Raw genomic sequence first — 11,577 nt, forward strand, 5'->3', positions numbered from 1 at the left:
AAAAGCAAGGACCCAAAGTCCTTCTGGGAAACTGGCTCGGCCTGCGCCGAAGCCGCCGCGCTCAGGTTCCGCAGGAGCCTCTAATCCAGGCTTCTTCCGGGAGGCGTGGGTATGAGCGCGGGAGTAGGCGGGACCTGATCTGGACCCTCCCAGCTTCCAGGACTCGAAGCTTGCAACTGGGCTCAAGCCTCTGGTTTAAGCTTGTTAAGGAGTTGGGGAATGTGCTTGAAGAAAATGTTCCTTTGTCTACAATATTTCCCTCAAAAATATTTGTTTTTTAATTTGATCTTTGGTTGTTCAGTGGTTCATTCGTGTCCAACTCTTTGTGACCCCATGGACTGCAGCACGCCAGAGTTCCCTGTCCTTCACTATCTCCTGAGTTTGCTCAAACTCATGTCCATAGAGTCGCTGATACCATCCAGCCATCTCATCCTCTGTCGCCCCCTTTCCCTCCTCCCCTCAATCTTTCCCAGCATCAGGGTCTTTTTTAATGAGTCGGTTCTTCGCATCAGGTGGCCAAAGTATCAGCTTCAGCATCAGTCCTTCCAATGAATACTCAGGACTGATTTCCTTTTATGATTCACTGGTTTGATCTCCTCGCAGTTCAAGAGATTCTCATTGTCTTCTCAAACACCACAGTTCAAAAGCATCAATTCTTCAGTGCTCAGCTTTCTTTTTAGTCCAACTCTCACATCCATACATGACTACTGGAAAAACCATAGCTTTGACTATATGGACCTTTGTCAGCAAAGTGATGTCTTTGCTTTTTAATACCCTGTCTAGATTTGTCATAGCTTTTCTACCAAGAAGCAAGCGTCTTTTAATTAGTAGCAGAGCCAGGATTTGAAGCCTGGTCTATCTGACTCCAAATCCCATACTTGGAATTAATACACTGTCTCTCCCTGAGGCTTCCCTGGTGGCTCAGCGTAAAGAATATGCCTGCCAATTTAAGCCCTGGGTCGGGAAGATCTGCTGGAGAAGGAAATGCCAGCCCACTCCAGTATTATTGGCTGGGAAATCCCATGGACAGAGGATCCTGGTGCACTGCAATCCATGGGGTCACAAAGAGTCGGACACGACTTAGGGACTAAACAACTGCCTCTCCTCAGTGGAACTCTACGTCAACCTACACACTCCTATGCTTTATATTTTACACTGAATTATAACTTTCTCTAGTGTCCTATTCTAGAGACACTTGCTGTCAACATCTTGAGAACAGCACTACCTGATACATCTTAATGAACTTTCCTCTCTAGGCTAGTAATCTGTGCTTAAATCACATTGATGAACTCAACTGGATGGAACTGAAAGTGCCTTTGGAATGGGCAAGGGAGTAGAAGTATGGAATGCAGCTCAATATGAAGCTGAGGGTAGGGACAAGTTACAGGGAGCCTAACACCTGACTTGGCCACTAGTGCCTCTTTATGACAATCCAGATGCAGAAAAGCCACAGTTTGATGGCAGAATGAGGACCAGGACCAGCAAGAGGGGAACTCCCAGATGAGAGAAAAATATCTCACAGCTAGAAGTCATTCCTTTCTCATGATAAAGGATCCCCAGGGCCCTATCTGAGTATAAAATATGGGAAGCTAGCAAGGTAACTCACAGAAATTCCTAACAGGTAAATTCCCCCCTGAGTTTCTCCAGGCATCCAGGAAACTGCACTTGAGAGGAAGTCAAGAGTCTCTAGTCCTAAGTCTCCTAGGGAAAAGAAGGAAATCAACGGGAGAAGAACTGGTCATCTGGTAACGAGAATGTTCTCCCGAGACCCAGATGGCCTGTGTGCTCAGTCACTCAGTTGTGTCTAGCACTTTGTGACCCCATGGATTGTAGCCTGCCAGGCTCCTCTGTCCATGGAATTTTATTTTGTTATTGGATGCCTGGAATATGGGAGTAACAATTGTGAAGATATAGATTCACGTTGTGGAGAACTGGACAGGGAGCAAGGGGGTGACAGTTTTTCTGCTATGGAACACCTTGATGACCCTTATTTTATAGGTCAGAATGTATTATAGCAACATGTCTTGAAATTGTAATCTTTCTGCTTTTCCTTTCTCTACTTCCTTGTAAGTAATGTGTCCACTGGTGAGTCAGAGGCATCCACTTTACCTTGAGATGAAGTGGAATTGTTACAGCAGTAATGAAAATAGCAAGAAGAAACTTTTCAGACTTTCTGACTCATTTCTGAGAATCAAAATGAAATATCTGAGGAAAGGATAACACTGGATTTATACCATGACCACAGCATGAAGAGTACACAGGGAGGTCGCGACTCCCCTTTCTCAAGTAGAGGAGTCAAGATGGGGTATAACGCTTTTAGGGAGGCAGTTTTTCCACGGTTGTCTTTTCTGCAAAAGCTTGTCCCTGCTTTCACTCTGGGCTATCTTTTCAAGGATGTCTGGAGAACAAATAGCCTTGAAAGACAGAAATACTGTCTCCCTCTGGGGCAGAGGACAGATTTGTTTCCTGACCAGTATAATAAAGATGTTTCCCTCTGGGACAAAGGTTGGGCATGTTTGGGCATGTAGCCCCCTTATAAGAGTGAGGATTTCCTAAGTTTGGGGTTCCTTGGCTGTGGCACAAATCAACTCATGCCCACTAAACACCTGGACCCACCCCGCCATGGCCTCCATGATACTTTAGGGACAAGGGGAACCAATGCGAATGTAAAACTCAAGCTGCCTCCTGAGCCATGAATAACAAAATCTGTTGCCTCAGATCCAGGGATCTCAGGGTCCACCAAGATTTGTGAAATTGTAGCAGCTACTGTGTAGCTTGCAAATTGGACAAAATCTTGCACCTTAATAGTTCTTGACCACACTAGACCTGGGACAGGGGCCAACAGGCCATGTCCTGGGGACAGGGAATGGGATGCTCATCAAAAAGGAGCAGAGTCAGTGTTGAGAGGCTGTCAAGGACCTAAGAAAGAAGGACTACAGACCCCTTGGGAGCCTAGATCACCTGCAGAACACTTAGCATTTTCATTGCAGGAAACACTAGTCTTCTGCTGATGACAAAATCAGTGAACAAAATCACTTCCCCAGTGACCTTCTAGAAACACAACTAGGGAGGTTTTTGTTGTCAAAATAATGGGGGAGGGGAATCACTAGTATGCCACTATATATTGTCTGGGGACCAGGTGTGCTAAATGGTCACCATGAAGACTTGTCCTTCCCCAAATGACAATCCCATCACTGTTGAGAAACTCTAGTCTAGTGGAGTGTAGGCCTCCCATCGACAGCTACCTGCCAGTTGTGGGGAATTTTTCAGCAGAAGGATGCATGCTGCTTCTCTGAGACTTTGCAAGCTCACAGCTGAAAGTCCCCTGTGGATGCTCTTCCTTTTCAAAGACCTTGAAACTGATAAAGCATTCCTTTTTTGGAGGTCTTGACAACCAGAGCAGGAGTGGTGAAAGGAAAAGGGAAAGCCAGTCCCTTTGGTATTTGAGTGGAACTAGACAGTGGTGAAGGATCCCCACCACTCTATCATTTATCTGAATAGGCTCTATTTTTATGAGGAATAATATCAATAATTATTTACATCCTTTAAATGGTTAAACAAAAAATCTTGGCATTAACTAGAAGCAGCTTCCATTACTGTGTGACTAATAGCAAAATATCACACATTTAGTTGAATTCAACAAGTATTTTTTGAGTGCTTGCTACATGCAAGGCATTGTAGTAGGTGCTGGAGAAATAAAAAAAGGCTTAGATATGATCTTGGCTCACAAATATCTCACAACTCTCCAGGGAGAACAGACACGTATATGACTACTTACATAGAACATACTGAACCAGATATATAACCTGTTCTTGCATATTTTATTATTCATATTCAATCATCCACCAAAAAAGCCACATAAAACTACTTTGGAATGTACAGACTAGTGTCATTAGGATTACAATGTTTGCTTCTGGCACGATGTATGGTTTTGGTTTTTGTTTTTGCAGAAATCAGAGAAAATGATACAGCCCTTCATAAAGAAAAGTAGCTGTTACAAATAAGAATATGAGAATCAGACCAATTCAGCCTGAGTTGGGGAGGGCTGGTGGAGGAAGAGCACTGGTTATGAAAGAAGGGAAATCTGCCTGTATCTACCCTCTCTTCCTATGGTTGTAGGTTCCTAAGATATCTGCTGTGGGGTTTCCCTTGTAGCTCAGTTGGTAAAGAATCTACCTGCAATTTAGGAGATCTGGGTTTGATCCCTGGGTTGGGAAGATCCCCTGGAGAAGGAAATGGCAACCGACTCCAGTACTCTTGCTTGGGGAATCGCATGGACAAAGAAGCCTGGCAGGCTACAGTCCATGGGGTTGCAAGTCAGACACGACTTAAGAGACTAAACCAGGATATCTGCTATAGCACAATATAGCCACCTCTGAACATCATGGCAGAGAACATCTCCCAGAGGCCTGAGCAACTCCTAAAATCCCATGTTTCTTTGTCTTCCATTTCAACTTAATTGTGGATATTCATTACTTACTCTCTCTTGACATGAAACTAAGACTGTGGGGTCTTTTAATAGAAATGTATATTCTTTGTAGGAAAAAGATACATTTTAAACCCAAATTCCTGTTACAGATAATTAACTAAAGTAAAAATGATCAATGTCCCTTTCAAATAAAAACACTGATGATAAAAAAGAAACATAGAACACAGCTGAAAGGAATTTCCTTTGACTTTATGGTGTTTTTGTAACCCTTGCAAATATATGCAGTGCTATATTGATATCTATGATTATTGAGTGGGGAAAAAACCATGCACATAAGTCACATATGTCCCAAAGCTCAAACTATTTACATGTAAATCTGGAAATACAGAATAAAATCATAACAGACTGATAAAAGTGGAGAGGGAAACACACACAAAAACTTAGCCATGATCAAGACTGAATTTTTCTAGTGAGAAGCTTCATCTGTAGTTTTAAAACCACCAGACTTCTGAAAGAAAAAGAAAACATTATAATGAAATAGAAATGAAGATTATACAATTAACCCAAAGACCCAAATATCAACATATTTCAGTGAAAACTCTTTTTATCTTCATTTCTTAATCAGAGTTGTTAAGACCGGAAAGCTTGTAATTTTGCTTCTTTCACAAAGTTGAATAATTCTTATTATATTACAGTACCACTAACAGTGCTTTTTTTTTCCCCTGCCCTTAAACATTATCTCATTTTGTGCTTACATGAGAATATGTACTTGATGTTTTCTCTAAAACTTTCTTTGAGTTAGAGATCCATATATGCAATTTATAGATGAATAAAGTAAGGCTTAAAAAATAGTTTGTATGCAATACTGTCCCATACTGAAATAGATACTTGGTATTAATAATTATTCTCTTTTTAGTGTATGTTACTCTTGGGGCTGAGTGTGAAAAGTAGTCAAGGGAAGCCTTCATTAATATACTTATTTTTCTTCTATCTTATTTTCTCATTGAAGGACAGTTTTCAAGTGCATATGCCACACAGTAAATTGCATCCTCTTGTTAGAATAACAAGCATTATTTTTCTAAAATCATTACATTTAAAGTAGCTAATCATCAAAATCCTTTCACAATCATAATGAAGTGCAACAATGGTTTGCTTCCTCATAATTCCATCCATTTGCCCATGAAAGAATGGGAGTAGATTTTAATTACAATTCGGTTCCCTTTACTATTCAGCAAAATAAAAAGTTAATAGACTAGAATCACAATGTATTTTCTTTGCACCATACCTGTTACTTTTTAAATGGTAGGTATTTATTTGATAGGGATGCTAAAACAATATGAATAAAAATTAAATCTTAGACATAAATTTCTAAATTTTTTCCTATGATAAAGTGCCATCTTTACTAATATTCTACCTTTTTCTCCCAACTAGGTGAGGAAGTTCAAGCTCAAATATATGCCTAATAATTTCTCCCCAAAGAAACTATTCTTTTAACTTTTTAATTTCCATTTAATCCAACTGGACAATTCAATATATTTCTTTACATATGATTTTCCACATAATTTAGCTATATGACCTAGTCTGAAAAAAGATATAAGAATAGGTGGTTTTTCATTGTATTTCATAATTCTATTCAGTGATAATTCTACCATTTTAATATATCTCTTCTCCCAGAAAGCTATCCTTTGAAAATTACTGTCATTTCTTTTTAAAACCAGACTGTAAAATATATGAACCAAATCTGAGTATTAACAGTGACAAGTATGATCAGAACTGAGCACTTATTTATGTAAGGAAATAAAATCATTTATTCAAATAAATATTTTCAAACCTCTTTATGACTCAGTTATATGTTTAGAGAGATCTAGGGATAAAGGGATAAATTTTACCTGCACTCAGAGGAAACAGTCAGCCTTTGACGTAATTGGAGAGGGAGTTTTTCTGTTGTTCATAATCTGCAAATGCAGAAGCAATAAGTTCTGACTGGAAAGAGAGAGGCCTGGGATTCTCGTTCATGGAGAAAGTATCTGAAAACCTCCCAAGGTCAAGACCTCTTCGTTTAAAATATGCCTGAAGAGTTCTAAAAAACTGAAGAGAGAAAGAAATGTTCAATGTTATTTATAACTTAAATACCCCAAGCACTCAAAGGTGAGTATTTTTTCCTTCATTTTTCCCCCTGAACCTCACAGTTCTCAGAGCTCAGATGCCTCCTCTCTGACTGATGGTGAAACAGAGCCAGTTGTTCTGAATGTGGGGTTTTCAGCTGTGTGTTCTGCAAATACACAGAAGCTATGCAAAGTGCTATTCTATTATTTTGATACTATATTGTTATATTTTACATAATTTTCTTTAGAAAATAGTATTTTGAAATCATAAACTCAGCATGTTTGCTATATTTGGCATATTTTTTAAATGAGAATTTTAACTGATATTTTGAATTCTATTTCCTAGATAACTTTATGCTGAAAATAACACCTAGCAAATTGACAAGAATATAGGGAAACTTTCAGATTTTGCAACTGGGCTTTGCAAGTATTGGTTATATGACAATCTGTTTTGTTATCAGTTCAACCTGAGCTGTACAAAATGCAATTCCCTGTTACACTCTTAATTTTGTATACTTATTAGAAATCAAGGCTATAAAGTCAATATGTATATAAGATCATTTACAAATGTAATGTGCCATGTGTCTATAAAATCATTTCTAAATATAAATTTGTTTCTCCATACAGAAACAAATGTAAATTGGCTAGAGAAACTATAATAGAGAACTGGCTACTAGGCTAGCAAAATTCACCTCTAGTCCTGCTGGGGAATCTTCTCAACCTTTGGCAGCCTCGTCTCCACTGTTTAGCAGAGTGCGGTGTGCATAACTCCAGGGAGGTGCTGATTTCACCCCACAGCCCAGAATGTCCCAGTGGCTGTTCTTACCAGATCTCGGTTTCTAGGAATGTTGAGGGGCTTCCATTTTTCTTCATTTCTCAGCATGACTCCTTGCACAAGCCCAGGGAGCACCAGGGCGCCAGCCAGCAGCAGGAATGCTTTGGGCATGGTGGAAGGAAGCTGAGTGAAAGGAAGGATCAAGGAAATGTCGATGACCGGAGAGGGAGTGACTGAAGAAAAGAAAAAGAGAAGGGAGGAGAAGGGAGGGCAGAAGTAGAAAAGAGAAAGAAGAAACATTTTTAAAGGGAAACAAGGAAGAAGTAGTAGTATATTGATTCACCTGAATTTTGTAGTCTTCTTTTTTTCCACATTCATTTGCTAATGAGGTCCCCCCAGAACCAGCTGATTAGCTTAAAGGAGTCTATGAGAATGAGAATGTTATACAGTGACAAACAAAGCAATTATTAATACAACCTAGAAAGTGAGTATGCCTTTTCAACTGAAAAAAAAAAAAAGCACTTGTCCCAAAGAAAGTGTAATTCTTAATAATAACAACAACAGAACCCAAACCAAACAACAACCAATCTTAATTTACTTTAAGTGGTAAGACAGCAGTCTTGAAGAGAAGAAAAAAATAATGTACACCTTCCACACAGATCTGAGACAGACACACCACACCAGTGTTAGTAGAGATTGTCTCCCACCCCAAGGTGTAAAATGGAAACGAAACTCAACAGAAAGAGCTAATAAAACTTACCAGGAGTTTGGTTTTGCCTGGCCCTGGTTGGCTACACTGCCTGCAATCTGCAAGGCGATTCATGGCTACTTATAACCAGCAGATCAGTTGCAGGTGGGAGTCACTGACGTGAGCAGGGAGAGTTCAAAAATAATGATTCCATTTTCTTCCACAGCACAAAGACCCTTGAAAATCACATCTTCAGGCTTCTTCGGGGCTAACAGAGAATCTATTTGTCCTAAATACAGCAGAATCTCCTCCAACCACTGAACATTTTATTTGGATGTTATAAAATACACAAAGCACTTCCACACAGCAAAATGACTTTCTCCTTTTTCACTTCTAAGAGAAGGTATATACACAGCAGCTGGGAATATGATGATGACTGTCCCACCTAAGAGAATGCTCTTTTGAAGTTATTAGCCTTTCAAATTAAACAGAAAATTCTATTGCAAGAGATAAAATTGCTCTTTGTAACCCATAACTTGTATTTCTTCTGGGAATCTCAAGAAACTTTACAAGTTTTAAATAGTAGCATGGGTTATCATAATACCCCTTCAAAATAGAACAAAAAGATAGCGTACATTTTGTGGAGAAAAAAAAATATTACCTTATCTACAGCATCCTCTTGCTAAATAAATGGCATCTGCAGAAAATGGTAGGGTTGAGTAATCAGACTTGACGAATTGAAGTTGCCTGGATTGAAGAACAATCCAGGACAAGTTCTTTATTGAGAAGGTTAGTAATCTGTATCCCCTGGAGAAGGGAATGGCAACCCACGCCAGTATTCTTGCCTGGAGAATTCCATGGACAGAGGAGCCTGGAGGGCTAAGGGTTGCCCACCATAGGGTTGCAAAGAGTCAGACATGACTGAGCAACTAAACTTTCACTTTCACAGTAACTGTACTGGAATTTAGAGTACCTGGCTACAATCTTAGTCTTGCCATCTTGACCTTAGGAGGGTCATTATGACCTTCATTTATTCATGCCTTTGTTCATTTATTCAACAAATTTATATTGAATGCATACTATGTGCCAGGGACTGCACAGGGTTTTTGAGGATAAAATGATAAGAATTATAAATCTATTTATTTAATCTGTTAATTCAACAAAGGCACTTGCCCTCAGTGAATTAACAGATTAGTGGGCGAGACAGACATTAATCAAACCTTTATACAACAAAATGTATAAATATCAAGGATGACAACTTCTACTGAGATTATGGTGCTATGAGTGTAGAACTGGTGGATTTGATGCAGTATGCGAGATCAGGTAAGGTTTCTGTGAAGAACTGACCTTATATCTGGTAGATGAGTGGGAGTTACATAGGCAACCTAGGGAGAACAGAGAGAGAAGAGTTGTTCAGAAGGTGAGCAACTCTGCTAGCCCTTGTGACCAGAAGAAACATGGCATTAAAGCAACTGAAATTAAGTTAATATCTGAGGAGTAGAGGGAGCAATGTGGGGAGCTGATGCAAGATGGGCCTGTAGAAGTGGTCAGATTATAATCTTTCTGCTGCAAGCAGCGCTAAGTGACAGAAAAGTTTTAAGTATCCAAGTGACTTGATCAGACTTGCAACTTAAAGAGGCTATTCTGGTTGCAGTGTGGAGGACAGATTGAGCTAGAAAAGAGAGAGACCAGTAAGCCAGGCAGGAGAAGATGTAAACTTGGATTAGGGTGGTAGCACAGATGCAGAATAATGGTGGATCTGACAGATGATTAGAAGGTACTGGTAATGTACTGGATACTATGGAAGGCAGAGCTAAGGGGAAGAGAGTTTCGAGACCAATCCCTAGGTTTCAGGATAATGCAGCTGAGAGAACCACAATGCCATTGGCTGACATTTCAAATACCAGAAAAAAGAGACGAGGATCATAAGTTCCAGGTGGGACATGTTGAGTTTAAAGAGCCTCAGAAATATCCAAGAGGGGATGGAGCGTATACAGTTGGATACACAAGTCTGAAGTTCAGAGGAGAGATCTAGGAAGGAGATGCAAATATGAGAATTGTTGGTATATAAAGGATGAGACTACCTCAGTGAAGATTATAATGAGAAGAAAAGGTGACCTACAACTTCAGCTTTGAGAAATTTTAACATGAACCAGCCTTATATTGGAATCTATACCAAGGAGTCTGGTGGGTTGCAAAGAGTTGGACACGACTGAGTGACTAAGCATAAACACACATACAAACGAGGCCCTGGAGACTGGGGAAAGGGCCTCAGAAGAGGATGGGAGCAAGAGAAGAACATGTTACAAGAAGGGACAAATGGAGTAAAATGAGGACTGAACATGGAGCATTAGATATGTTTAGGTAGATGGAGATGAAAGTTAGATTAGAAGCAAGTGGATGGAGGGACTTCCCTGGCAGTCCATTGGTTAAGACTCTGAGCTTCCTCTGTAGGGGCCACAGGTTCGATCCCTGTTCAGGGAATTAAGATCCTACATCTTGCATGGTGCGTTCAAAAAAAAAAAGTGAGTGATGGATGGAGATGAAAGGAAAGATAAAATTAATATATCAAAGTCTTGAGAAGTTTACCCGTATGTGCTGTGGCAGTGGGGGTCGGGGTGAGGGGACAGAAGGGAAGAAAGAGTGGAAAGAGAGAGGCAGTAGCTACAAGAGGAAATAGAATCAAGAGAAGGTGTTATTATCATTGACCTTATTGTAAGACTTTAGTCTGTTTAAATGGCAGTGGTCAAGTGAGTAAATGAACACCCTGGGATTTTATTACACTAACTCTCCTTAAACTCTAGGACTTTAAAGGTAAAGCGCCTAATAAAATTGGAATATTAACGAGATTATTAATACTGCAAACTCCTTAAACAGTGCTCACCCTTACTTTCTCCCAGTACCAGCACTGAGCCCAATCCATAGACAATGAACTTTTTAAATGGAAAAGACTGAATAAATTAGTGTAGATTTGCAAATACATTTATCTCTGAATAATTTCTAATTTTAGTTCCATTTATATCAAAACACAGCTCATTTGTTCTCCCTTTTAAGAGCTCTGCATTTAAGAAATATAGTTTCTCAAAAGAGCAGTGGACTAAAAATAACATATAAATATTATCATCTTGTTCACTAAGACTGGAGTTTTCCTGATTGTTAAAAGAAATTATGTATTTAAAAATATATATATTTTCTTAATTTCAAATCTCTGCCTTGAAAAGAAGAAGGTATTATTGATAAAGCTGATGATTTTTTTTCAGTGCATCAACACAGCAGTACATAGATATTTTTCAATTATTCAGTTGAAAAATTCAATCAAAAGAGAGAGAAGAGAAAAAACCCAAGATAGTTCAGGTTCTCAAACCATTAATTTCTCATCTAAATTGCCCCATTTGGCCTCTTCATTAAATAGAGCATTTGTAAAAGTAGCGGTTGGGATATTCAGCCTTCCACACCTAGATCCATCTAAATGAAGGTCTTTGCTGGCATTTCTCAACCAGAAATTAGGAGGGAAATAGAGTACTCAGCATAGGGCTACTGCATAAAAGAAATCTAATAAATATATGTTGACTGAATCACA

At 39.3% G+C, this 11,577-nt stretch overlaps 1 protein-coding gene across 1 annotated transcript; it reads right to left on the reverse strand.

Annotated features, from left to right (window-relative positions):
* Positions 1-3,724: 3,724 nt before the first annotated feature.
* C2H2orf66 (chromosome 2 C2orf66 homolog) lies at positions 3,725-7,634 on the reverse strand. Its single transcript, XM_015458594.3, has 3 exons — positions 7,361-7,634; positions 6,319-6,517; positions 3,725-4,937 (listed from the first exon to the last, which is right to left on the reverse strand). The coding sequence occupies exons 1-2, from the start codon at positions 7,607-7,609 to the stop codon at positions 6,338-6,340; spliced, it is 429 nt and encodes a 142-aa protein (XP_015314080.2). The 5' UTR covers positions 7,610-7,634; the 3' UTR covers positions 3,725-4,937; positions 6,319-6,337.
* Between the last annotated feature and the right edge of the window lie 3,943 nt (positions 7,635-11,577).

Source organism: Bos taurus, chromosome 2 (genome assembly GCF_002263795.3).
Source record: "Bos taurus isolate L1 Dominette 01449 registration number 42190680 breed Hereford chromosome 2, ARS-UCD2.0, whole genome shotgun sequence".
Classification (NCBI taxonomy): domain Eukaryota; kingdom Metazoa; phylum Chordata; class Mammalia; order Artiodactyla; family Bovidae; genus Bos; species Bos taurus.

Coding starts and splice junctions, on each gene's coding strand:
- C2H2orf66 (XM_015458594.3), bottom strand. CDS start 7,609: ATGTTTCTTCTTTCTCTTTTCTACTTCTGCCCTCCCTTCTCCTCCCTT. Junction 6,518..7,360: donor TTCCTAGAAACCGAGATCTG/GTAAGAACAGCC, acceptor TTCTCTCTTCAG/TTTTTTAGAACTCTTCAGGC.